General features: G+C 37.4%; 2 protein-coding genes across 6 annotated transcripts in view; one reads left to right on the top strand and one right to left on the bottom strand.

Annotated features, from left to right (window-relative positions):
• Nucleotides 1-15,990, bottom strand: part of LOC121369207 — a 39,594-nt gene extending 23,604 nt beyond the window's left edge. For 3 of the 4 annotated variants that reach the window (XR_005957578.1, XM_041494133.1, XM_041494131.1), the window contains exons 1-2: nt 12,260-12,490; nt 3,674-3,747 (exon numbers count right to left, since the gene is read on the bottom strand). Coding sequence is in view for 3 of the 4 variants with exons in the window: in XM_041494133.1 (XP_041350067.1) it covers nt 3,674-3,743 (70 nt within the window). In the remaining variant the exon portion in view is untranslated. Of the gene's footprint in view, nt 1-3,673; nt 3,748-12,259; nt 12,491-15,853 lie in introns of those variants that run through there. The other variant, XM_041494132.1, reaches the window with a different exon arrangement.
• Nucleotides 15,991-18,232: 2,242 nt separating this feature from the next.
• Nucleotides 18,233-25,282, top strand: part of LOC121369205 (gelsolin-like protein 2) — a 38,392-nt gene continuing 31,342 nt past the window's right edge. Inside the window, exon 1 of one of the 2 annotated variants that reach the window (XM_041494130.1) lies at nt 18,233-18,361. The gene's annotated coding sequence lies outside the window, so the exon portion shown is untranslated. Of the gene's footprint in view, nt 18,420-25,282 lie in introns of both variants that reach the window. The other variant, XM_041494128.1, reaches the window with a different exon arrangement.

Below are 25,282 nucleotides of genomic sequence, written 5' to 3'. Positions count from 1 at the left end.
GATTGGCATGCTTGATGCTGGCATGTCGACAGAAGACGTTGCAAGGCATGTTGGGAGTTCTAGTAGAGCGATACGAAATCTTCGCGTAAGATTTCGAACGACAGTAAGCACCAACGACTTGCCACGTCGTGGACGTCCGCATGTTACAACGCGTGGTCAAGACCGCTATATCATGAACACGCATTTGCGCAATCGATTCCAAACTGCCACTGCTACTGCTGCTAAGACCTGGGCTTCATAAATCAATCAGTGGGCAAACTGTTTCAAATAACCTGCTTCCAAATCTGGAAAACAAATCAGTGGGCAAAACTGTTCGTAATCATCTGCGGGAGAACGGTTTACATGCACGACGTCCTTACGTCGGATGCGTTTTAACGCAACGTCATCGTCTAAATCGTCTTAATTGGGCACGTGTACACACTCGTTGGATATGGTGACGCTGGAATACCGTTCTTTTTTCGGATGAATCCAGATTTTCTTTACAATGTGGTGATGGCAGGGTGCGCGTCTACCGTAGGAGAAATGAACACTATGCTGACTGTTGTGTTCTTGAACGAGATCGTTTCGGGGGTGGGGGTTCTGTCATGGTCTGGGCAGCCCATGGTTATCGTTCACCACTAGTCGTCATTGATGGAAATTTAAATGCTCAACGTTACCGCGATGACATTCTCGCTCATCACGTCATTCCTCTGTTCCATAACAATGCCAACATCTCGATTTTTCAGCATGCTAATGCCACCTCTCACACAGCTAGAGACACTGTAAATTTTCTTAGGACAAATAACATTGATTTCATTGATGACTGGCCCGTTAAAAGTCCTGATTTCAACCCCATCGAGCATGTCTGGGATAGTCTGGATAGACGATTGAGGCGTCGTCCCAACCCACCCGCTAACGTCAACGAACTTCGTCAAGCGCTCATTCAGGAATGGAACAATATTCCACAGGCAGAAATCAACACTTTAGTCAATTCTATGCGCCTGCGGTGCACTGCAGTGGTCAATTCAAGAGGTGGACATACCCATTATTAAGTGGGTGTTTTTATTTTTAACCCCTACCACACTTGGTCAAAATTTCTCCCAGTTTCTGTTAACCTATGGCCATGATTTTTGCACCAAACGATGCATCATGGAACACTCTTTAAACGCATATATAACAATTATTCCCCCGGTTTGTTTTCATCAACTTATGTTCAAGCAAAGTTAGCGGAAGTTTCTTATTTTGTTTAGTATATATATTGGCAGCAGGGTCAGTAACTTCAGTTTGATATGACGTAAAAAGAAAAAGGAAAAGTGTTTTGTAATTTTTAAAGATTTTCGATATTCATGTGCAATTTGTAAAAAGAATGTGCAAGATAAATAAAGCACCAATGCAAACCTAGAATGGTGTCTGTTGACAGACTTTTTCATTACATATTCTATCCTACATACATGTGCATGTATAAGTGTCTTTCTTTGAAAATTGTACCTTTTACTTCTTTTTCAACACATTATATGGACAGCATCAATATAAAATAATGCTTATAGTCAACAATATATAATGCACATTATTGCTTATTGTAAACTGATGGCCAGTATGTTCTGTATTGTGATTGGTTAATTACATTCTTTTTCCGGGATCAAATAGACAATAACACGCGGAAAGCTAATGACGACAGACGTCATGAGAAAGTGACGTCATTAGCAATAGGACCAGGCGAAGTTGACGATTCAAGGGTCTACAGTTAGATTGTAGCCAGGTATTTTTTTCAAGAAATACCAAATATACAGTTAGTTCCATTGAAAAACAATCCAGTTTATAACAGACATAACCATGTTGAGTTTTTATATTTGCGGGTGTTGCTGTCTATTTGATCAAATAGACAATAACACCCGCAAATCTAAAAACTCCATATGGTTATCTCCTAAATATCAACAAGTATAATCGTATAGTTAATTAATAAAACGCTTAAATGTGACGGCTATTATATATAACGGGTGTAACAATTTTGTACTATCCCAGTGAATACGCCCTCTGGCGAGCTGGTGGTTACATAATACCTAACGTGTCATGTCGGGAATTAGTCTTCGAACTGAAGAAACAAAACATACCTGATTTTTGCAGATGCATCGCAATGTTCTGTAATAATATCCATCCCAGTAACCCAGCACCAAGTATATATTAGTTTTCAACACAAAATAAACCACCATTAATTGTCAAAGTGTTGAAATAACTGTCTTATGTTTTGTACATAAATTAACCCACGTACTGAAATAATAATCAGTGTTTTCTTGGTTAATTGGTCTTTCTTTCCGTGGCCTGTACCTGTGGTTCCTGATTGGCAGGTGTATATTTAGACGGTCCCCAGACACTGTTTAGACACCAAAAAAAGACGTGCCTCTTTTATTAAGATAACAGGGTATTGTGTAATAACTGCGCAGACACCCCTCAAATCGTAATGGACATTATCAGCCATCCTGCTTTATTACTGTAAGTAATTCTGTAAAACCCTTGATTAAGTAGACTTTCCCATCTAAAATCACAAAACTGATCAATTACATAGTCCCAAAGAAAAGAAAATTATCATTTGGGTATCGTGAGTGGTCGTTTTTGCTCGAACGTACACTACCAATAGGCCTAATAATATGCATTTTATTCTTTGGATTTTTTATAAGAGTAAAATACTATAACTCCATTTCGTTCTATTGATGCAAATTGAAATATATTTAGTTAAATAGTTTATTATACTATCAAGTCATTTATGTTGTTTTACAAGTCAGGTTGATGAAAGCGAAGGGCCTTGTCGTAAATTAGAGCGTTTGTTTACACTTCACCCCAAACTATACCATCGGACATCACAAAAACGAAATAAAATGGCTGCTCCCAGTTCGCAGGAATAATCACATTTTTTTATTAACTCTAAAATTAGGTGTGATACTCCCTTTAAGTTACATGTCTTCATACATGTGTATGTAGGTGTAAGGCTGCCCTTTTGAATGAAATGTCCTGACAAATATTCTAGGCCGTTTAAAAGTTTTACTTTTTTTATCACTAGTACTGAAGTAAGCAAAAGTGGAGGTACTATGCCTACAACCATAACCTCCCCTAACAATTCCTTGGACAACAACCAGTTTCATTTAACTGTTCAGCTATTACCTGCAGCCATTTTAGTGAACTGTCTATCTTACACACCCGCTGGTGAGAACATCATTTGTTATTTTCGATAACACACACACGTGCAATAGCATTTTAAAGACATACGACTGGCTGCTCCAAGGTGCTGACCAGGTCACCAATGCCATACCATCCAATGAAGAAAAAAAAAGCACGGTCAAATCGATCACTCTGTTAACCTGAAATTGACTTGTCTGACGCACAAGTTAACTATAGACGCTAGGGCCCCGACATAGGTTTTAGTTGGAAAAGGATTTTAGTTGTACATAGGTTTTAGTTGGAAAAGGAGTTTAAATTTATTTTAAAATTGTTTTCTGAAGATAAGCAAGAAATAGAATACTACATTTGTGTCCCATTTGATACCATTTATCTTACAACTACTTTTTTTAAAAGGTATCCAACTCCTTTTGCTTGTTGGATACCTTTTTAAACACCTCGTTGTAAGATAAACAGTATCTAATCATTAATGGCCGTCAATGTTGTATACTTTATGTAATGTTTCTCAATAAATTATGCAAACCTGTTTCCTGCACGCCAGGATAATCATCCACCTCCTGTTCTTCATCAGAACTGTTCTGTCCATCCATCATCAGTCTGTAAAGCAACCAAAACATTACCTAAGGTCAACGTCAATCACTTTTTGCACCCTTATTTTGGGTTTGTACACAATAAATATAGCATATCTTACCGTAATTTCACTTGAAATCCATATTTCGTAAAAGGTACAATTTTTTAAATCACAAGATTTTCTTCAAACACATTAGTATTAGTAATGTTCACACACAAATAATTCAATAGGAAATTTGCATTGGAATTTTCCCAGCATTCTTAAAACGGAAATATCATGGACCCAGTGTATGGTTATTGTAAGGAGATTCAAAGTGACGTCATTGGAATACTGACGTCATTTAAATTCACAATTAGCTACTAGTATGGTATTACCATGCTTCGCCACATTAAAATAAAAACTGGTCTGCTAACCTTGACCGCTGTCAAATTTCTATAACAAGCAGAAAACACTGTTTACAGGTTGGTATTTTTTATTTTTCATAATTCTGGACAAAATATTAATTTTTAGTTTCAAAAGATGAAACAAAGAAAAAGTACCTTTTGTCAAATATATAATATCAAGAAATTACCGTTGGATATGTTTTATTTACTGTGTATTAAGTCAAAACAAGGGTGCAAAAAGTGACTGTCGTCGACCTTAGGTAATGTTTTGGTTGTTTTACAGACCGTTTGCCAATTTGCCATGGGCTAATGGAACTATCATCTGGTGAACAAAATATTTCTCGGATCGCCAAACGGGAGCAAACGAAATATGACGATAAAGATGCTCAAGTCAGCGTTTCTACAAACCCGACCGGTGTGACTTTTTGTCAAATAATGTTTTTCCGATTTTATTTTTCACAAACATGTATACAATTATAGTCGACAACAGTCACTTTTTGCACCCTTGTTTTGGCTTCATACACAATAAAAATAACATATATCACCGTAATTTCACTTTAAATCAACAGCAATTTTCCTTTGGAATTTTTCCAGGGTTCTAAAAACAGAAAAGTCATGTAGTTCATCAAGATAAATGTCTCCGGCATGATATTTATTATTGTGATGTTTATTGTTGTGCCGTTAGGATGTCCAATAAACCTAAAAATGTTTTTAAAAAATAGACCGTAGATGTTTACCGTGGTGAACTAAGCCGGCAGATACGCTCATTTCAGTTGATATTCTTATAATGTCCAGTCTCAATTTCCAGTCTGTGAGCACACAGACGTAGCTTAGTGAGTCATGTTTATTTTCCGTAAAATTAACTTTAATTTTTGTTTACCTAAGCAGCCTCAAAATTGCAATCGGTAAAAAATTATTAAGTTCAAAACCTGTTTTTCGTTTGTGTACTCTCTTAGTTAGTTTCTCTTTTAGATAACCTACCTCAGCAGCTGATAGTTTGCAGTTTGTAATTTTTATTTTCATTTATTTATTGAGGACCATAGCCAATTGGGGGGTCGATCGACACCCCCTCTATCGGGGACATTTTTTTTTCAATATGCCCCCGGACCCACCTAAGCAACTCGGGTGCTTCGCACCCTCGTGTGAGACACTTTGAGCCTTACCATAAGCCTAAACAACCCCCTCTCTTTTTTTTAGTGCAACTGGGGCAATATTACGCTATTCATGTCTCTGGAAAACGTACACAAAAGGGTTCGCTAGATTCATATACAATCCCCCCATCCCTGTTCGGACCACGCATTGTTTGTACAGTACTTAGTATGTATTCCTCCTGTTGCAGATGGTTCGGTAATATGGATTAATCAAATACGTATTTACATTTTTGCTGTGTATATAGCCAGCCTTCTCTTTTATAGAAACATTATCTGTCCTCAACATGTGCACCTCTCCCCCATGCAAGTGGTCTGGTCCGAACATCCCAACAGCCAATGGGATGGCCTAAAATTCTTCACAGTATGCTCCCTATAGTTCCAGTCATGTGACTTCAACTTCCTTCTTTTCCATGAGCGCATCAACGGAGAACAGGAAGAGGGGAGGCTTGGGCGGAATAAATCATTGAGGACAGGTAATGTATCTATAAAAGAGAAAACACTCCAAGTTTTCTCCATTTCTTTTCAACATTACCTGTCCTCAACAAGTGCAGCATTCAACAGATGGCGGTGGGTAATGAGATCTGCAGATGCATCTGTTATCTCCCCAAGACCGGATGGAGTCTGACAAGTGGAAGACTTAGGCCAATCATGGAAAGCCCTCCTCCAAGGAATGGCCATCACAAACCAAAGCAGGTGATGTTAGTAACAACAACCAGAAAAGGCGGCATCCATCAACAGTGGCAGGTACGGCTCCTAGAAACACATGGACCAGGAGGCAGAAAGCCACATCTCATGCTGGTTCTGACAGGGTGGGAAGACGTAGCCACCAGGGATGCAGGTTTTAGGTAACCTTCCAATGTATTGGAGTGTTTTAGTAAAAACAAGCAACAACATAGTATGGGTACATCCATCAGAACACTGATCTGAACAATCTCCTGAGTGTTTTCTGTCCAGTACACCAAAGAAATGTTAGTCCAGTTAGGAAACATATGGCTGAGTGCCGTGCAAGGCAAATGTTCCAGCACCAGTGCATGTTAAAAGTGCAAAGAACAAAAGTTTTAGCAAGTCATCACCTGTTGATTCGATAGACATCTCGGTGTGCAGTCTAGAAGTCAACAGCAGCTCAACGACGACGAGGACGGCTAGTATTCACCAAAGTCTGCACAGCCACCACAGGTCCCAGATGATGGAAGCCCTCAATATCTTCGGTAGAGACATCCCGCAAGTAGTAGTTAGCGAAGATGGAGTCTGTCAGGCAAACCTTCCTACTGATCCAAGTAGACACAGTATTCTTGGTAATATCTTTCAGGTGACTTTGGTGACAGGAGAGGAACAATCTCGAACGGCGTTGACAGAACGAGCGAGTCCTCTCTATGTAGTGATGCAAAGCTCTCATCGGACACAAGGATAAATCTTCCACATCGTCCGGACCCACAATAGACAAAGCTTGAACCACATATGATCGAGGCGCTGGATCAGGCAGCTGATTCTTGGCCACGAAGCTCATAAGGAGCCCCAAGGTAATAGAATTGTGCTCACGGTGAAACCGGACCAGGTCCACATCTAAGGCAAGAATCTCGGAAACCCGTGCAGTTGTAGCGAAATCCAGCAAGAAGACAGTCTACCGTGTTAACACTTTATAGAGGCTCTTATGGTGCCGACGTCAAGGACCGCAAGACCACAGTTAAATCCCACTTCGGTGGATGAAAGTGAAGGACTTGATCTTCCAGCTTAAACCCCTTGATCATCTTGTGTATCTCAGGGATGGTAGACAGCTTCGTAGTAATGGCTGGATGACGAACCGTAGCAATCACAGACACGTACTCTGCAATGGTCGACCCTTTGAGCTTCAGAGACATACGAAGATACAGCAGGAAATCTGCAAGACGAGGCACCGTAATAGACTGAGGTCGTAGTTTCTGCTGGATGCACCATCAGTGGAAACACAGCCATCGTACAATATATGCAGCAGGAATAGATGAGCAATGAGCCTTCAAAATAGCCGCAGAAGTCTTGGAAGAAAACCCCTTCTTCTTTAAGCCTTTGGTGATAATGTCCACACGTGTAACCGGAAAAAGGAAGGCTGCGGATGGTGTAACCTTGATGTGGGATGCCACAGCAGACGATCCCAATCTGGTAGAGGAAGAGGATGTGGGTCGGCGAGCCTGATGAGGTCTGGAAACCACATTCTCGTTGGCCACATTGGACGATCAAGAGAAGACGACAGTGGAATTGCTGAAATCTCTGCAACACCTTGGGCAGCATGATTGGAGGTGGAAATGCGTAAGCATCCATCTGATTCCAGCTGATGGCCAAGGCATCTAGATCTATGACGTTTGGATCTGGGACTGGTGACATGTAGACTCAAAGCCGATGGTTGAACAGTGTTGTAAACAAATCGATGTTTGGTGTTCAAAGACAGTTGCAAACTCATTGAAAAGGCCTCCAGATGAAACATCCATTCGGTTGACTGTGGAGATGATGGACGGGACAGACTGTCTGCCAGGACAATGGACACCCCCGGAATGTGTCGAGCACAGATCTGCAGTGGAATGCTGTCCACCAGGTCATACAGGCAAAATGTTATCTGCAGAAGACTGCTGGAGTGAGTACCGCCCTGGCGATTGATGTAAGTCGCCACGGTAACACTGTCGGTAGCCACCATCAGAGACGCTCCAATCAACCTCGGACGCCAGTGGAGGATTGCACTGAAAACGGCTAACATCTTCAGTAGAATGATGTGTAAATCGGCTTCTTTTGGAGACCACAGCCCGGACAGCATCTGGTCGCTAAGATGAGCTTCCCAACCTTCTAAGACGCATCTGTGAAGAGATGGTAAGTCACTTGGAAGGGCCGCAAAGAGGCTCCGTCTAAGACATTCGATCGGCATTGCCACCAACAGAGACTGGGCTGCAGATCGACTGGCAGACAAAGCTTCAAGTGTGGATTGTTGTAGCGGATGGAAGGAAACCAGGATTCAGCACAACTGGAGTCAACCTCTGAGCGTCAAGTCGTGCACTGACATCAAGAGACCCAAAAGACTCTGCCACTCTTGGAAAGACATCTGACACGCCAATGCTCTGGTGATCAATAACTGTATCTTCATTCAACGATCGACGGGGACCTGAACCAGGCCAAGATCTGGTCACAGACGGGCTCTGAAGAACTGCAAGTCCTGCGTTGGAGACATCGGAGATGACAAAGACCTGGTGATCATCAAGTGAATCTTCGCCCATCGGTCAAGAGGAACCAGAACAAGGCCCAAATCCCAATCGAGATACTGGAGAAACTGCATAAGGAAGACATCTTGCAATGGCACTACATGCATGAACCAGTTGTGCAATGAAGCAGGAACTGGGACATCGGAACAGTCATCCTGTTAAGACTCACAAAAAAAAACCCTCACAAATGAACGACAAGCAAACGACAACAAATCGGGTGTTGATTGTGCGAACCGTGTACGAGAAAACAAACCGAACGGAGTTGGAAGCATAACGCATTTAGGGACGTTGATGATATTGTTATATCCAAAAATACTTTTACTTTTCTTCTTACAGAAAACCAAACAGGAATTATTTACAAAAACAGTTGTGTAGGAGGATGGGACCTCACAAAGCAGACGACAACAAATTGGAACCATTTTTGTGTCTAACTTTGAAGCACAATTGTTACAGGTTCCACAGCGAAACGTCACTGTGTGTTGTTACGCATTCGTTTCAAGTATTCAACATAAAATAAATGCTTTATTTTGCAGACTACAGTCAATCAGAACAATGATGTTGCCTGTTGGACTGGTGGTTATATTGTTTAACTAGTTTTACTCGCATTCGGCTAGCTAATTAGTAATTTCTGGCTGCACCACGTCAGCGACTGGCACAGGCAGAGTAAGTCCTGGACAGTGTGTATACCAAACGGAAAGATCCCCTCTAAAAATAGATTAGACCTTGTCTGATTAACGGTTTTTTCTCAGACGTGCATGCGTTTTTAAGAAATTGGCCATTCCGTGGTATTTGGTCCATGGGTGTGAAAATTTCAAAATTATCTGTTAAACAAAGTTTTTATTATACCTTTAAGCACATACAAATATACTTTTATTGCCAATTTACTTGTGTTTTATGGGTTTTAATGACAGTTTTATTTGAAAAAATAATTTTTGTAAGCCAGGACGTGACATTTGTTTTTTGGTAATATTTCATTACTGTTATGTCAAATTTAAAAATTAGGTATCAGGACATCATATCTAAAATATACTGCATATGAAAATACTACTTTCCCTTCTTTCATATCATAATTAGTATATTAAATTATTTTTCAAAATATATAATGTCACGTCCTGGCTGATTTGACATACAAAAGTTAGTTTTATTTTAAAACTATTTTTCAGAAATAAAAATCCTTTTTAATTCTCCTTCTTCTCAATGTTCCAAGTAAAAATAAAAGGTATAATGATGACTAGTTGTATTAAATGATTAAAATAACCACCTCAAACTTTGAGCCAGGACGTGACATTGAGCCAGGACGTGACATTCAAGATGGCATGTTAAACTGAGTAAAGATTAAAAATGTATTAAATCTCTCTATATAGAGAAATTGGCAAAACTGACTAGATAATGCACATGTACCTAAAAGAAATTACTCTTATTTAATAAATGAAGCTTTACTGATGCAGGACATGTAATTTGAGAAATGTAGCTACATTTGTACAATCAATGTTGATCTAAATGCAAAAGTTGATGCCACAGCCATCAAAAACCTTATACCTATACTTCATCTTTTTAGTGTGTACATGTATTGCAATGTAAAGGTAAGACAAAAATCACCAAACTTAACATCATGATGATAAATAATGCTGTTGACAGTATGGTTACTGGTTATAAAAGTATATTATATTAATATTGTATGAGAACGGGGTTTTTTTGGCACGACAGTTCAATTAATCTGGATTTTATGCACTTATTTTGATGATAAAAACACTTAAAACAAGTAAATATCATTGATTTCATAAATTAACAGTTTTTCATTAGTAGTATTTGATATATATATCATTTATTAGTTATATAAGTGAACTGGACAAAAAGTCACATCCTGGCTCGTACTGAAAGTTTTAAAAGTAAATGTTACATCTAAAACTTGATAAAGTATGTTCAATAGCCTATGAATAGGAGAAGCCACGGTTACGTCACGTTTTGATCACATGGTACCGCGTGAGCGCTGGTAGGCAAGAAACCAGTTGACAATACTGGTATTAGTAGTAATGAACAATCGAATGTTTTTCCGTCAATTAAATCAGTGTAGACTAGTTTTGATGAATGGTATTTTGTCATGGTAATTTCATACGTTGTTGTTAGATGCACAAGTCCTGTAGTAAGGATTATGAAATTAGTTTCATCAAATACAGTGGAAGCGAAACGTTGAACAGTTAAAGCTGACAACAATCAACTTTGCCCATCCCACAACGGAGATCGTCATTTTATACAAGGTTTGTTGTATGTTATTCATTCGTAATACTAATACACGTCAGTATTTATTGAAATGAAAAATCGAAAAGATAATAAAATTAAAAAAAATAATAATAAAAGCCCCCACCAAACTGACATGGAAACAAAGATACCCTGTGAACAGTAGGCCTACCCAGTCAATCAACAAACAACGTTTTATGTAACTTTTTGTTTGTATTGACAGATCCATTATAGCAGGTAAAACAAAAATCTGAATATATTTTATATTGTATTATGCCATAAAATATGTAGGTGGCTGGGAGTATTTATATTTTTAATTAAATAACAGGGAGCTGTGTGTGTGTGTGCAATCAAGCATATATATATTGTTTCATATGAAAATGGTTCTGAAATATTTCCATTTATTAATTATATTTTATGTTAATTATAATGTTTTACTTTTTTTATTGAAGAAGTGATCCACAGGTGTATTTGTAATGTGTAAGTTGATTTTTTAATAATAAAATAAAAGGTATAAACATTTCAGGGTGGGATATCAGATGTATTAAATCATTTGTTTGGGATTAAAAATAAATAAATAATAATAATAATAATAATAAAACTGGATATTGATCCACAAGTTGGTGATAGCCACCATATTTTATTAAAAACATAAATTATGTTACATGCATTTATTATATAAGTTATCTGAATTTGTTTGCAGTAAATAAAGAAAGAAAAGGGGAGCCGATTGTATTTATAAGTATTATTGTCATCAGTGACAGATGTCAATATGTCTTCACAAATACATTTATGTGTATTCAAATATTTCAATAATATTCAATATATATGTCCTTGACCAACATCTTGGGCTTACATGATACAGTCAAAAAATGCTATAGTTACTAGTACTAATATGTACACAATATAAAACTTTCATACTTATATATCATAGAAATTTACCAATTTTCATATTTTTTTCTAGGTATCAGTGATCCCAGTTTATGGACAAAAAGAGAACCGGCAACTCTTGGATGAAAAATGGGCCTTTCACGATGAATTAAGGGCGTTTAAGTTTTATGGTGAATTAAGGGATGCTAAGGAGAACACTGGTATCAGATTCAGCGATTCTTTTCTACAGTATCTCATGTTTCTGTGCATAAGAAGGATACCAGAACTTTTTTCACTGACTTTCCAAACTACCAATATATGCAATATTATTGGGGCTATTCAGTATGTGATGATGACATTGATAACACTTGGATTTAATCTTTTTTTTACCAGGATATCTATTTTCTAATAAAAACAGACTTTACAAAATCAATAAAATTATATCGATAAACAATAGACAACACATATTTATTATTTTCTTTTTCTATTATCATTATAAACCAATGATCAAATGCAGGGGTTTCCCTAGAGCGATAAGCCGACATGGCCCGTGCTCCCTTAGCCAGCCAAGTAAGCGCCTTCATGTCTGGTAAGCGCCTTAACTGCAGGACCGTGTCGGCTTAATTTGTAACATGTATACAAAACAATGGAGCTGTGATCCGTAACGTCATTCACCACACATTATCACACTTCCATTTGGTATCTCTGCAATTCTTTAGATGTTCACTTTGAGGTCCATTGATCGCACCGTTTTAATTGTCGGCGGGCTTGTGCTGGTCATGTGGTACAGGTTATCCCAAGGGCTGAGTTCAGCCAGACCGAGCGAAAACAAAACGTTCGCTACACTGATTTGTGTGCTTCACGTTAAACCAAATGGACACGACAGACACCAATCAAATAGTTCGCGAACATTAGGAAGAACGTTCGTTGGCTGAACTGAGGAAAGCTCTTGGCGTAATATACGTCACGCTTCAGTCAGCTGACACCCACGTGTCAAGAGACATCGTTGCGGACATTAAACAGTACAGTTACACAGAAGTAAATCTTGATGTAAATTTGTAGAAAAGCAATGAATCAATGAATACCTAACTGCAGTTTCGGTTATTTCCTTTGTCTTTGTTAATTTTGTACCTATGGTCGTGAGCACGCATGCAGATCGTGATCGCGGGAAATGAACATGCAGTATTTATACAAATTGCAGTTACACGTACACTGAATTAGTTTACAATAATCATATTTGTTAGATAATGCTAGATATATATTTGTAAAACTGTGAGGTGACATTTAATAAGTTAGCTGGATTTTAAAAAGACCGTAACATTTTATTTGATTACCTTTTTTTTCTTTTTGTTATAAATGAATATACTGTGACGTCAGCATTCTTAGCTTAGGTATTTTACAAGCAGAAATCACAAGAAGCATTTAACATGACGCTGAAATCAACAGCAACAACATGGCCCAAATTATGAAATTGTTGGGTGTGTGGAATTGATGGGTTATTTTTTTTGTTAAGTTTTGCTTTGTTACTAATGGCCATTATGATAAACTTCTGCCTACCAGATGCGCGCACATGCTGATACGTGACGTCACTTCCCTAAACACATGGTGTAATTCTGAAGAACGACATTGTATATTTTAATACTTAACATCTGCAATATGTGTAATTTTGAAGAATTTTAACAAAATTTGCCTTTATTCCAAAACAATAGCGATTTTTGTTGATGACAATAAACTTGTAAATGCCGTAAGCCAATTATCCCAGCCAGGGAATCGCCATCATGATGCCATGTTACGTCACATGTGCGTTTGTGTTATGGCCTCAGATTACAGTTATCTTTCCATTTGGTTGTCGAAAATCCGGAAATTTGACCGCGCAAGTAGTCTGCGGTTTGATTGTGATTATTTCATGGCAGACAGCTATGAAGTGGCAACTGTTTGACTGAAGTGACAGGGGATAGCATGCAGTTTGTAAACATGTGCAACTTGTTGACATTGAAGACTTGTTTGTGGTAATTCCGGCCCATGCAGAAGTAGTGATTTTTTTGTAAAATGGGTGTACTCCGGCCTGGTTTAGAGGGTGTGTCTGTTTAAACCAATATGCTGGGAGAAAGAGCTGGACAACAGGGGTTGTCCTTTTCAGGGTGTATGCACCCCCCCCCCCCCCCCCCCCCCCCATGCAGGCAAAAGTACATACAAAACTTCACGGGCCTGCTGATATTAATAAAAATGTTATAGCCACTAAGGCTATATAGAAGCAAAATATCTGAAAAGTGGGGGGCACATGCCCCCTTGCCCCCCCCCCTCCCCGTTTCCTACGCCAGTGTACATTCTTAGATTTAAATATCTTTATCACTCATTTCAACCTGAGCTCCGTTTTGTCTAGTTTTGTGCCATTACCAAGGCCGCGGGCGTGTCTATTGTCAACAGCCGACCAAGGAAATTGTCGAGTAAACAAGCATATGCAAATTTTCTTTGTTATTTTTTATACTCGAATAGTTTATGTATTCATTTTAAAGATATTTTAAAAATCATAGACTTATGTTCCTACGGTGCAGGCATCAGTTCTATGGCGATGTATACAATTTTTTTTGTTTTATTATTTATTGTCCCCAGATCACTGGCAATGTCAAGGTTGGGGTGCCTTGAATCATTGTCTTACATTTCATAATATTTACATATAGTTATACATACGTAGTGCATACATACATACATACATGCATACATATGTACATTCATATAACATATACCAATACTTCATATATACTTTCAAAACATAGTCATACCCTATTAATGTATATGTACACCCATAATTATCTGAAATGATTTTGATCTGAGAGTCAAAGAAAAAAAAAGAAAAGAGAAATAGGGAAGAAAAGGAAAGAAAGACAGAAAAGACAGAGGGGAGAAAAAAACAATTTGTTTATGGGGTTCAGGCTAATTAAAAAAACAAACAATAAAATTTAATAACCAAAGCAAACTAGTGTCTACCAGTTAATATCCACACTTCATGTCATATAGAGAAGAAGCAGTTACGAGTAGATATGGTGGATGTAAGATTCATAAAAAAAGATAAATCTAGAATTGTATTTCCAAACAAGTTAAGGTATTTTTGTAAATAAAAAGCAATAAGCAAAGAAACCAAAGGAAAGGGTCCTAACCTATATATATAAAGAAGATGATGTTTTTGATGTTATTCGTCAATACTGAAAAGGTTAAACCACTTTCCCCAGCATTCATGAAATTTGTCATGTTCACAGTTTTTAAAATAAATGTATCTTTCTATTTGAATTTATTTTGCAATATGTTTTTTATAACATTAATATGAAGACTTGTTAAGTATTTTCATACTATAAATATATTTTATATTGATTAAAATCCAGTTAACTACATTACTAAACTCACCATTTATCATACCAAACATAACTATATGTTTATTAAGTGGAAGTCTGACTTCAGTTTTGTTAAATATCCACTTCTCCAACTTTTTCCACATATGTTTTACTTTATTACAATCATAAAACAAATGTTGCAAGGTTTCAGGAACATTTTTACAAAAACTACATTTATTTGAATCTACATAATGAATCATATGCAGAAAGGTATTAGTAGCTAGGATTCTATGGAGCAATCGGTATTGAAACCATTGCAAGGTAGTATCTTTTGTACATCTAAAGGGTATAACACAGAATTGTTTCCACATATAACAATCAAATGCTAAACCCTTAGATGCATTTTTTTGTGTGCCTTTGGTATTACATGATTATTATTCAAAATATTGTATATATATCTTTACTTCTAATATTCTCATTTAGCATTACTTTCATTTTAAATGGCAATATAGGTATTTTACTAAGAATAAATGTTGTACTGTTAATATTGTTTAATGAGGATAAGAATGATTTTACCGCATAAACTAGTGATGCGTAATTTAAAAAGTCTGTCTTTAGATCATGTGTTTTTAAAAGTTGCAAAATCAAAAATATTTCCTTCATTATCAAGTAAATCATTTATGAAAACAATACCTTTCTTTATGTAGTTGTTATACAGAAATGGTTTATTATGTTTCAATATTTTAGTATTGTACCAAATATTCAATCCTTGAATATCTTCATTATTTTCAAGGTTTTGGTTTTGCTGTATTAACACCCAACTAGATAGTACGTCTTTCCAAAAGCGATTTTGTATATTTTTGTTTTTTAATGTAATAAATTAGTCTCCATGAATTATATCTCTAGTAGTAAGATTTGTGGTAGATTTAAATAAATTTACCCATTTTTGATTGTTTAGAAAAAGTCTTTTTATCCACGATCATCATACGATGTATACAATTTTGCCACCGTGGATGAAAGGGGTGCCAAAACGGAACCATTTTTGTTGGCGAAAACGGAACCTATCATGGCTAAAACGGCACCATATATAAATATATATAACTTATCTTATTTTTAATTTCAGGATTAGGGTTAGGGTTCAGAGCGATGAATATGGTGTTTTTTTTTTTGGGGGGGGGGGGGGTGTCGCACAAAAGCATGAATTGGCAGTAGCTGATGGAATGGCTCTTTCACAATCTTGAAAGTACCATCCAAAAACCACTGTCTACTCCTGCTTAATTGCGTCATCTGCCGATCAGTGACCGATCATAAATGCATACACAGCTCACGTTTTCTTCCAACTTCCGGTGGTCTCTTTGTTTTGACTTATTTTATTGAGAAAAATAAAAGTTCACAAGAGCTCTCCTCAGCAAGATTGGCGTCTGGCTTTTGTCAGAGGCGGCTCCCAATGGGAGCGTGCTTGAACAGTTATCTGATGGAAGCACGTAAATAAATTTACCTGACCTGAAGATTGTTTGTGCAACTATCAGAAGTGACACGAAAACATTTATTTTTTCTTTTAATAAATAACTTTTCATTTGAGTTAAGTTGTTTTGTTGGGGTTTTTTTGTCTTATTTACTATTCTTCAAATAAAATTCAATTATGGTGCCGTTTTAGCCATCGTAGGTTCCGTTTTCGCCGGTGCCGTTTTAACCAACGCAGGTTCCGTTTTGTCCAATTTGGTTCCGTTTTCGCTTGGTTCCGTTTTAGCTATAACCCGATGAAAGCATCAATATTATAACAGAAGAACGCTACGATATCGTACAAAAACAATGAAAATACCCAAACCGACAATTGTCTTCTTTCCATAATATTTGGCCACTACTAATCTATTATATGACGCATTCATGACATTAATATACCTACCGATATTATTTTATTGAAGTTAAATAATAACGCAATTTTTTTTTCTGTACACTGGCTCCCCAAAAGTGTTACTGTACTTGTAAAGTAAGCGTAATGCAAAAAACGGCAGCCAGTCTTAATGTAGGTAGCAGACGTTTCGTCCTCGAACCAGTTCGCCACAAATCAGTTCGACCTCACTACATGCATATGATGAAATCGTGCATATGTGGCAATGTATCTACATAAAAATAACATTGGTCCCAAGTTTGTTTGTCACTTTATTGATAATCTGTAGGTGGGAGTCTTAAAAACTGTAATAGCATATTTGCTAATAAAGTGTGTGTGTGTGTGTGTGTGTGTGTGTGTGTGTGTGTGTGTGAACTTGTTGATGATATTTGGTGTGTAGGTATGGGGGGGGGTCTTTTTATGAGGAAGTTCCAATTCACATATAAATAATGATATACTCGTATGTATTGTCAATTTTCAAATATATGTCAAACATGACATTTTTTGCACTATTTAAAATTACTTTTATGAAAATGATGTTTTCGCATGCTTTAAATTATTGTTTTGAAAAAGGACGTTCGCGCGCAGAAAAATGAAAATATCACACAAATATTTCCATTAGGTTGGTCATCCTGACTCTTTCTCCCTCTTTAGGTGACATATCTGATTATTACTATTAGTAAAATTGTATTTACATGTACTTTAAAGTAATATAGGGCTAGAGGATTTTTAATCATGGCTAGTACATTTTAAAAATTACTGATCACATGGCTAGTGGATTTTATAAAAATTCTAGGAGCCCTGACCATGTAATTTTTATATGATTCATATATATACATGTAAATAAATTATCTGATTTGTTGATTTGAATAAAAATCTCTATCAAAGCTGATTACCAGAGAGAAAAAAAATGCTATGACAAAATGCTATTATTAATAAGGTATCGTTAAAGACAACAAAGTTAGTTTTCTATACATAAATGAAAAATAAAAAATTGTGCAGGGACATAAAAGTTACACTTTCTGTAGAATTGCTCATTAAAATTAGGGCGAAACGACTCGGTTAGAGGTACGAATCGACCATGTTCAAACTGACTTGGGGGTGAACCAGTCGTCCCCCCCCCCACCCCACCCGGCACCCCTGAGAACCACACCTTTTTTTTTAACTCCAGAAATATCATACACATCTCAGAGTTTCATTTCTTTATAAAAAGTAATGCCCCCACCCTCACCCCCAGGATTTTGATCAGGGTACGGCCCTGTGTACGTACTATTTTGATTTATTTGTACATTTCCTGCATTCTAAACTGACTGAGAGTTCGCCACCAAACACCCTCTGTTACCCTTCCCGGATTTGCAACTGACACACTAGCGTGACATTTTCATGCAGATAAAATAATGTGTTTGGCTGTCGAGCGAGTGACGAATAGGCACGAATGTTTACGAGACTTTCCAAATAAGGTGATGCTAGGTAAAAAGTTGGGGAATCCGGAAGCTCTTCAACACTTCGGACAGTATTCTGCATTTTCTTCCTTGGGAGTTGTTTGTTTTATATTGGGTACGATCTTTTTGGTTACTCGACAAACGCACTGCTTATAATACACACGACGTTATATGTAAGTATTAAAACTTTGTGTACTAGCTAGCTCAGTAGCTGTTGTAATTATTCCAGAAGAACACGAAGCGTTGTTTTGTTTGACGTTACGCATGACTGATGACGAAGTGCCACGCCTTCGGAAAACATTCAATTTAATAGGGCTACGACTAAAGTTAAAGTTTGTTTTGTTTAACGACACCAATAGAACATTGATTTATTAATCATCGGCTATCGGATATCAACAATTTGGGTAATTTTTACAGTCTTAAAGAGGAAACTCGCATCATGTTTTTTTATTTGAGAGCATAATCCTCCCATCCTCTTACAAAAATGTTGTTTGTAAATACTTAAAATAGCCTAATTTTAGTTTGGTTTGAGGTGAGAAGAAAAGTAAAAGTGTTTTGGAAACAATAACATCAACAACAAAAAAGTATGTGCAATTTAGAAAAAAACTACACTGAGAAATAAATAGCTAGTAGTAAATTCCATAGAATCGGAATGAAAAAAAAAAGCTTATGATGTTCTCTCAGTGAGAGATGACTCTATATAATAAAACAACAACCAGAATGTCTGCCTACCACCAGGTAGTCAACAATTCCTGCTGTAATACAACAATAACCCTATGATTGACATCATATACTAGGGTACAGACCTCTGAAAATTGCCCGAACAATCATTTTGCTCACGCGTCGTTCACGCAAGTCTAGTTTTGTGTAACCCATTTTTCTTTCTGGCCCCCCAAAAAATAAAGACATTAAAATTAGTTTACACTATCATTTGTCACTGTTCACATAATGATATATTTGTAACGTGTTATGCAAAATGAAATGGCAGTGACAGAAGTAAGCAAAAACATTTACTAGTCCACCGGACAAATACATCTAAGAGTATTTGTCCGCCAATATTTTCACTTGTCCAAATCAATGGATTTTTTATTCAAGTACCAGGATGTTTGTGATTGATCAAAATGAAACTGCACTGAAATTTTTTACTTGTCCACTGGACAACCACCAAGGCACATTTTGGTTGTCCAACAAAATTTTCACTTGTCGGGACAAACGGATAAATGCTTATTTCGAATATTGAATGGGTTACTTGAAAAAGATTTGCATAACCCATAAATTCTCATAGGCCTGGGGTATCCACAAGTACTCAGGGGCAGGACGTAGCCCAGTGGTAAAGCGCTCACTCGATGCGCGGTCGGTCTGGGATCGATCCCCGTCGGTGGGCCCATTGTGTTATTTCTCGCTGCAGCCAGTGTACCATGACTGGTACATCAAAGGCCATGGTATGTACTACCCTATCTGTGGGGTAGTGCATATAAAAGATCCCTTGCTGCTAATCGAAAAGAGTAGCCCATGAAGTAGTGATAGCGGGTTTCCTCTCTCAATCTGTGGTCCTTAACCATATGTTTGACGCCATATAACCGCAAATAAAATGTGTTGAGTGCGTCATTAAATAAAACATTTCTTTCTTTTTTCCACAAGTACTCAAGTACCCGTACAAGGGAAAGACTTTCATTTAATTATACTAGTATTTGTTTACGTCATTTTGCCATTTGGTTGCCACCGGTTACATTATAGGGCTATGAGACGTGCAGCGAAACCAAAAGTCGAATGTATGGAATGCAATACAATGGAATGATTTGGCATCCATGTTAGCATTGGAATTAAGATGCAAATGCTATAGTTTACTTTATTCCTTAGTCTCATTATCATCTAGGTGTCGGGTACTCGGGTCCGGGTCGAGTTTCACCCTTAAGTACTCAAATCCAATATTGGACTCGTGGAGACTATTATATATATATTTATTTATTATCCATATGGTGTAACAGAACCGAGTTAATAAAAATCATATGAAGCTCACGTGTAATAACAAGTGTAATGACGTAATTTTGGGAAGCGAAGTCATAACACAACGTTGCTTCTCCAGTCCTAGCTCAGACTGTGTATTTGAACTATGACGTCGTCTCCTTCTAGTTGTGGCTGAAGCACTCGTGTAATAACAAGTTTAATGATGTAATTGTGGGAAGCGAAGTCATAACACAACGTTGCTTCTCCAGTCCTAGCTCAGACTGTGCATTTGAACTATGACGTCGTCTCCTTCTAGTTGTGGCTGAAGCACTCGTGTAATAACAAGTGTAATGATGTAATTTTTAGAAGCGAAGTCATAACACAACGTTGCTTCTCCAGTCCTAGCTCAGACTGTGCATTTGAACTATGACGTCGTCTCCTTCTAGTTGTGGCTGAAGCACTCGTGTAATAACAAGTTTAATGATGTAATTTTGGGAAGCGAAGTCATAACATGACATTGCTTCTCCAGTCCTAGCTCAGACTGTGCATTTGAAATATGATGTCATTTCATCGTCTCCTTCTAGTTGTGGCTGAAACATGTTGAGTTGGGTCTTGTTATTTGTAAAGAAAACAACAATAATAATATGGATAATAAAGAAATTATTACACTCGCTTGCGACTTGTACTGATTTTACGAAACTCATGTCAGGATTCATGTATTACCCTCAGTCTTGCTCGTGTAATACAAAAATCCTGACACTTATTTCGTAAAATCAGTACAACACACAAGCTTGTATAATAATCTTTATATATACCATTACGTTGATAATTTTCAAGTTTCGTCAATAAGAACTATTTTACATTAACTAATACATGTACACATTATGGGAAAGAACCCGTCAGCACATACGTATTTAACAAGAAAATTGTTGAAATGGGGTGCTGTTAGGTTTCTTACTGTAATGTGTTTTAACATATGAAATATTTGTTATCAATGAACTCGAAAATTATCAATGTAACTAGTGGTATTTAAAAATATCATTTACTACTTAGTCCATGTATTTTGTAGAGGTGTAATGATGTACTTGAATATTTGGCACTCTGAACATGGATATATATCGTAGTTGCATTCATATTCATCAGTAGCTGAACCGAATACACATATTCATATGCATGTTTCTAATTCACACTAACCAAAACACAATACCGATTCGATTGTTTTGATAATGTCTTTGACCGGTTTTGTAGTTAATCAATAGCATAGACCAATCTTTTTTTATTCAACGTATTGGACTGGTACCCTTCGTGTACCATGATTTCGCTTGTCTAAAAAACACCAATAATTTGTTTTGTTTTTAAATACTGTTTTTCCTTTTTGCAAAACCTTTTCACTTTTGTATTCATGGACATGAATACATATTCATATTTATTACCTCATAAATTTGTCTGCCAGAAAGAGCTTTTTGGGTATACCACAGTCAACAGTCAACAGAAAGAAAATGGATTAAGTTTAGGGTTAGGGTTAAGAAAATCATCCAATAATGATAGGAGTAATTAATTTTGTCAAGACAATAAAATCTGCAAAAATAATTGGGTATGGCACCATACCCGTTTTACCCTCTGGTAGAAACCGTGCTCATATACGTGATATGTACCCAGTATCATATTCACCGCCATGTGAATTAGTTGCACACCAAAGTATTTTTTCACATTGTAAGGACATCACATACCATGGCTTTTGATGTACCAGTTGTAGAGCACTAATTGCATCGGCACCGGACGAGCAAGGTAAGCGTACTGACCTCAGTGGTATCATGGTTAAGCCATTCAGGGTTCATACAGTCTGGAAAACCTTGAAAAGTAATTTTTAAAATCCATTTTCCAGACCTGGAAAAATACCTTTTTTTTGCGAGTGGCTTTGGAAAAAGTATGGAAATTCGTCTTTAGGACTCATGATCTCGACACTAACATACATTTGGGAAATCGAGACAATTATTACCGAACAATTAACAAAGATTTGAAGTATGCACTTGCGGAATGCATATGACAAAAAGATTGTCCATTTTGAGCAACATGAGTCTTGAAAAATATTTTTTTGTCTAGGGAAAAAGTCTGCAAAAGGTCTGGAATTTTTTGGGTTCCAAGGTGTATGAACCCTGGCCATTGGACATACGGCTGGTAGATACAGGGTTCGCAGCCCGATAACGGCTCCCACTCAGTGCACGTTTTAACGACTCAATGGGTAGGTGTAAGACCACTACACCCTCTTCTCTCTCACTAACCACTAACAACTAACCCACTGTCCTGGACAGATAGCCCAGATAGCTGAAGTGTGCCCAGGACAGCATGCTTGAACCTTAATTGGTTATAAGCATGAAAATAAGTTGAAATTAATAAAAAGACGAGTGCAATCATAATATTGATCCTTCCCAAACAAAAATAAAACAAAATTTGAATAATAATAATAAATAAATAAAATACAGTGAATTGTTTATACCGGCATCTGTGTAATCAGCATTTCTGTCTGTGTAAAGTAACATGATCACAGAGTTATCTTGGGAGACATCTGTCAAATCCAGCACCATGTGTATACCAGCACATGTCATCACAATTACCACTTGAATCTGTTTTAGACGGTAAAAGCTTGTTTTGTATAATGACACCACTAGAGTGCATTGATTTATTAATCATCAGGGTCCCGTTCCACAAAGCGATCTTAGCACTAAGATCACCTTAGTGCATAAGGTAGCTATGCACTTAAGGTGATCTTAGGGCTAAGATCGCTTTGTGGAACGGGGCCCAGGCCCATATTTTCAAAGCAATCTTAGTTCTACGAAATCATAAAATCATTGCAAGCTATGACATCACTATGGCGTGTGCTGTTGTCACATCATATCCTACGATGTTTTTACAATTTTCTAGTGCTAAGATTGCTTTGAAAATATGGGCGCAGGTATTGCATATGAATCATTTGGTAATTCTGATAAATAGTCTTAGAGAGGAAACCCTCTACATTTTCCCATTAGTAGCAAGGGATCTTCTATATACACTTTCCCACAGACAGGACAGTACACACCACAGCCTTTGGTATACCAGCTGTGGGGCACTGGTTAGAATTAAACAAAAAATATTGAGTTTTATATTCCTATTAATTATCACTTGATTTACACATTTCCCTTAGTCCGACACCCGATAGCTGATGTATTTTTCATGCTAGGGTGTCATTCATTCACTGAGAGGGGGCAGGATTTAGCTCAGTCAGTTAAGCTCTTGCCTGAGGTGCTTGCGTCGAAGGATCAAACCACCCTGATGGATCCATTCAACTGATTGGGTTTTTGCTTGTTCCAATCAGTACATAACAACTGATCAAGGCCATGGTATCTGCTATCCTGTCTGTGGGAAAAAGCATATAAAAGATCCCTTGCTGCTAATGGAAATATACATGTATAGTCATAATTACTAATGTTTGACATCCAATAGCCGATGATTAATTAATCAATGTGCTCTAGTGGTGTTGTTAAACAAAACAAACTTTTAACTTTTATTCATTTAGAGGATTCGATTCTGTGGCTAAAGCACCTCAGGCAAGATCTTTAACAATCGAGCTAGATTCTGACAAATAATAGTATTGAATCTCAAACATTTGGTAATTTTGATATATATAGTCTTAGAGAGGAAACCCGCTACATTTTTCCATTAGTAGCAAGGGATCTTTTATAAGCACCATCCCACAGACAGGATATCATATACTACGGTCTTTGATATACCAGTCATGGTGCACTGGGTGGAACGAAAAATTGCCCAATGGGCCCACTGATGGGGATCGATCCAAGACTGACCGCACATCAAGCGAGCGCTTTACCATTGGGCTATGTCCTGCACCGAGATCCTGACAAGAGTCCACTGTGTACAAAACAAAGAAAAGGGAATTATATATATGGCAGTTGGGTATGTATGAGGCCATTATCCAAAACCCTTCTGACCGGCCTCGGTGGCGTCGTGGTTAGGCCATCGGTCTACAGGCTGGTAGGTACTGGGTTCGGATCCCAGTCGAGGCATGGGATTTTTAATCCAGATACCGACTCCAAACCCTGAGTGAGTGCTCCGCAAGGCTCAATGGGTAGGTGTAAACCACTTGCACCGACCAGTGATCCATAACTGGTTCAACAAAGACCATGGTTTGTGCTATCCTGCCTGTGGGAAGCACAAATAAAAGATCCCTTGCTGCTAATCGGAAGAGTAGCCCATATGGTTGCGACAGCGGGTTTCCTCTCAAAATCTGTGTGGTCCTTAACAATATGTCTGACGCCATATAACCGTAAATAAAATGTGTTGGAGTGCATCATTATATAAAACATTTCTTTCTTTCTTTTCCAAAACCCTTCTGGTTCTGCTGGGTTTTGTATCAGCAAGATTTGACTGGCGGCTATCATCCAGCATGATAAGGTGTATCATGTGTACAGTGTACATGCTGCCTGGATGCCATTGCTTTTAAGTGTTGCCAAGTTTATGCAGAACATCATTTTGCACTCTTCGACTTTTCGTGAGACTTCATTAGATGATGGTTAAAAGGGTTACATAATTTTCATGTCTCATAAGAAAGGGGTGGAGGGCAGTGGGGGAAACCCTCCCCCCCCCCCCCCCCCCATCCCCAGTACTGGAGAAAATTCTCAAATTCAGGCAAAAACGTTAGAGATTTGCGGGCAAAATGAGCTAGCCTGAAACCTTTTCACTGTGTTTATATCATTCTACTCAACAATATTAATTGTAAAAAAAAAAAAAGTTGTAATCCATGTGAAAATGTGTAGTGATTTATTTGCAACCCTATATACATGTAGCTGTTTGGCAGTAATGTGAATATGTCATGAGTAAATGTTGTTATTCATATTGAGACATTTTCATTGAACTCAGGCAAACATCAGCCTCCCCCCCCCCCCTCCCCCAAATGGGAGCTTGTATGTCTATGGTCTCGTAACACACATAAATATATATATGTATATGTGTATATGTGTATGTGTATGTGTATGTGTATGTGTATATGTATGTATATATGTGTGTATATATATATATATATATATATATATATATA

Source organism: Gigantopelta aegis, chromosome 3 (genome assembly GCF_016097555.1).
Source record: "Gigantopelta aegis isolate Gae_Host chromosome 3, Gae_host_genome, whole genome shotgun sequence".
Taxonomy (NCBI): Eukaryota; Metazoa; Mollusca; class Gastropoda; order Neomphalida; family Peltospiridae; genus Gigantopelta; species Gigantopelta aegis.
This window is presented reverse-complemented; position numbering and strand designations above follow the sequence as displayed.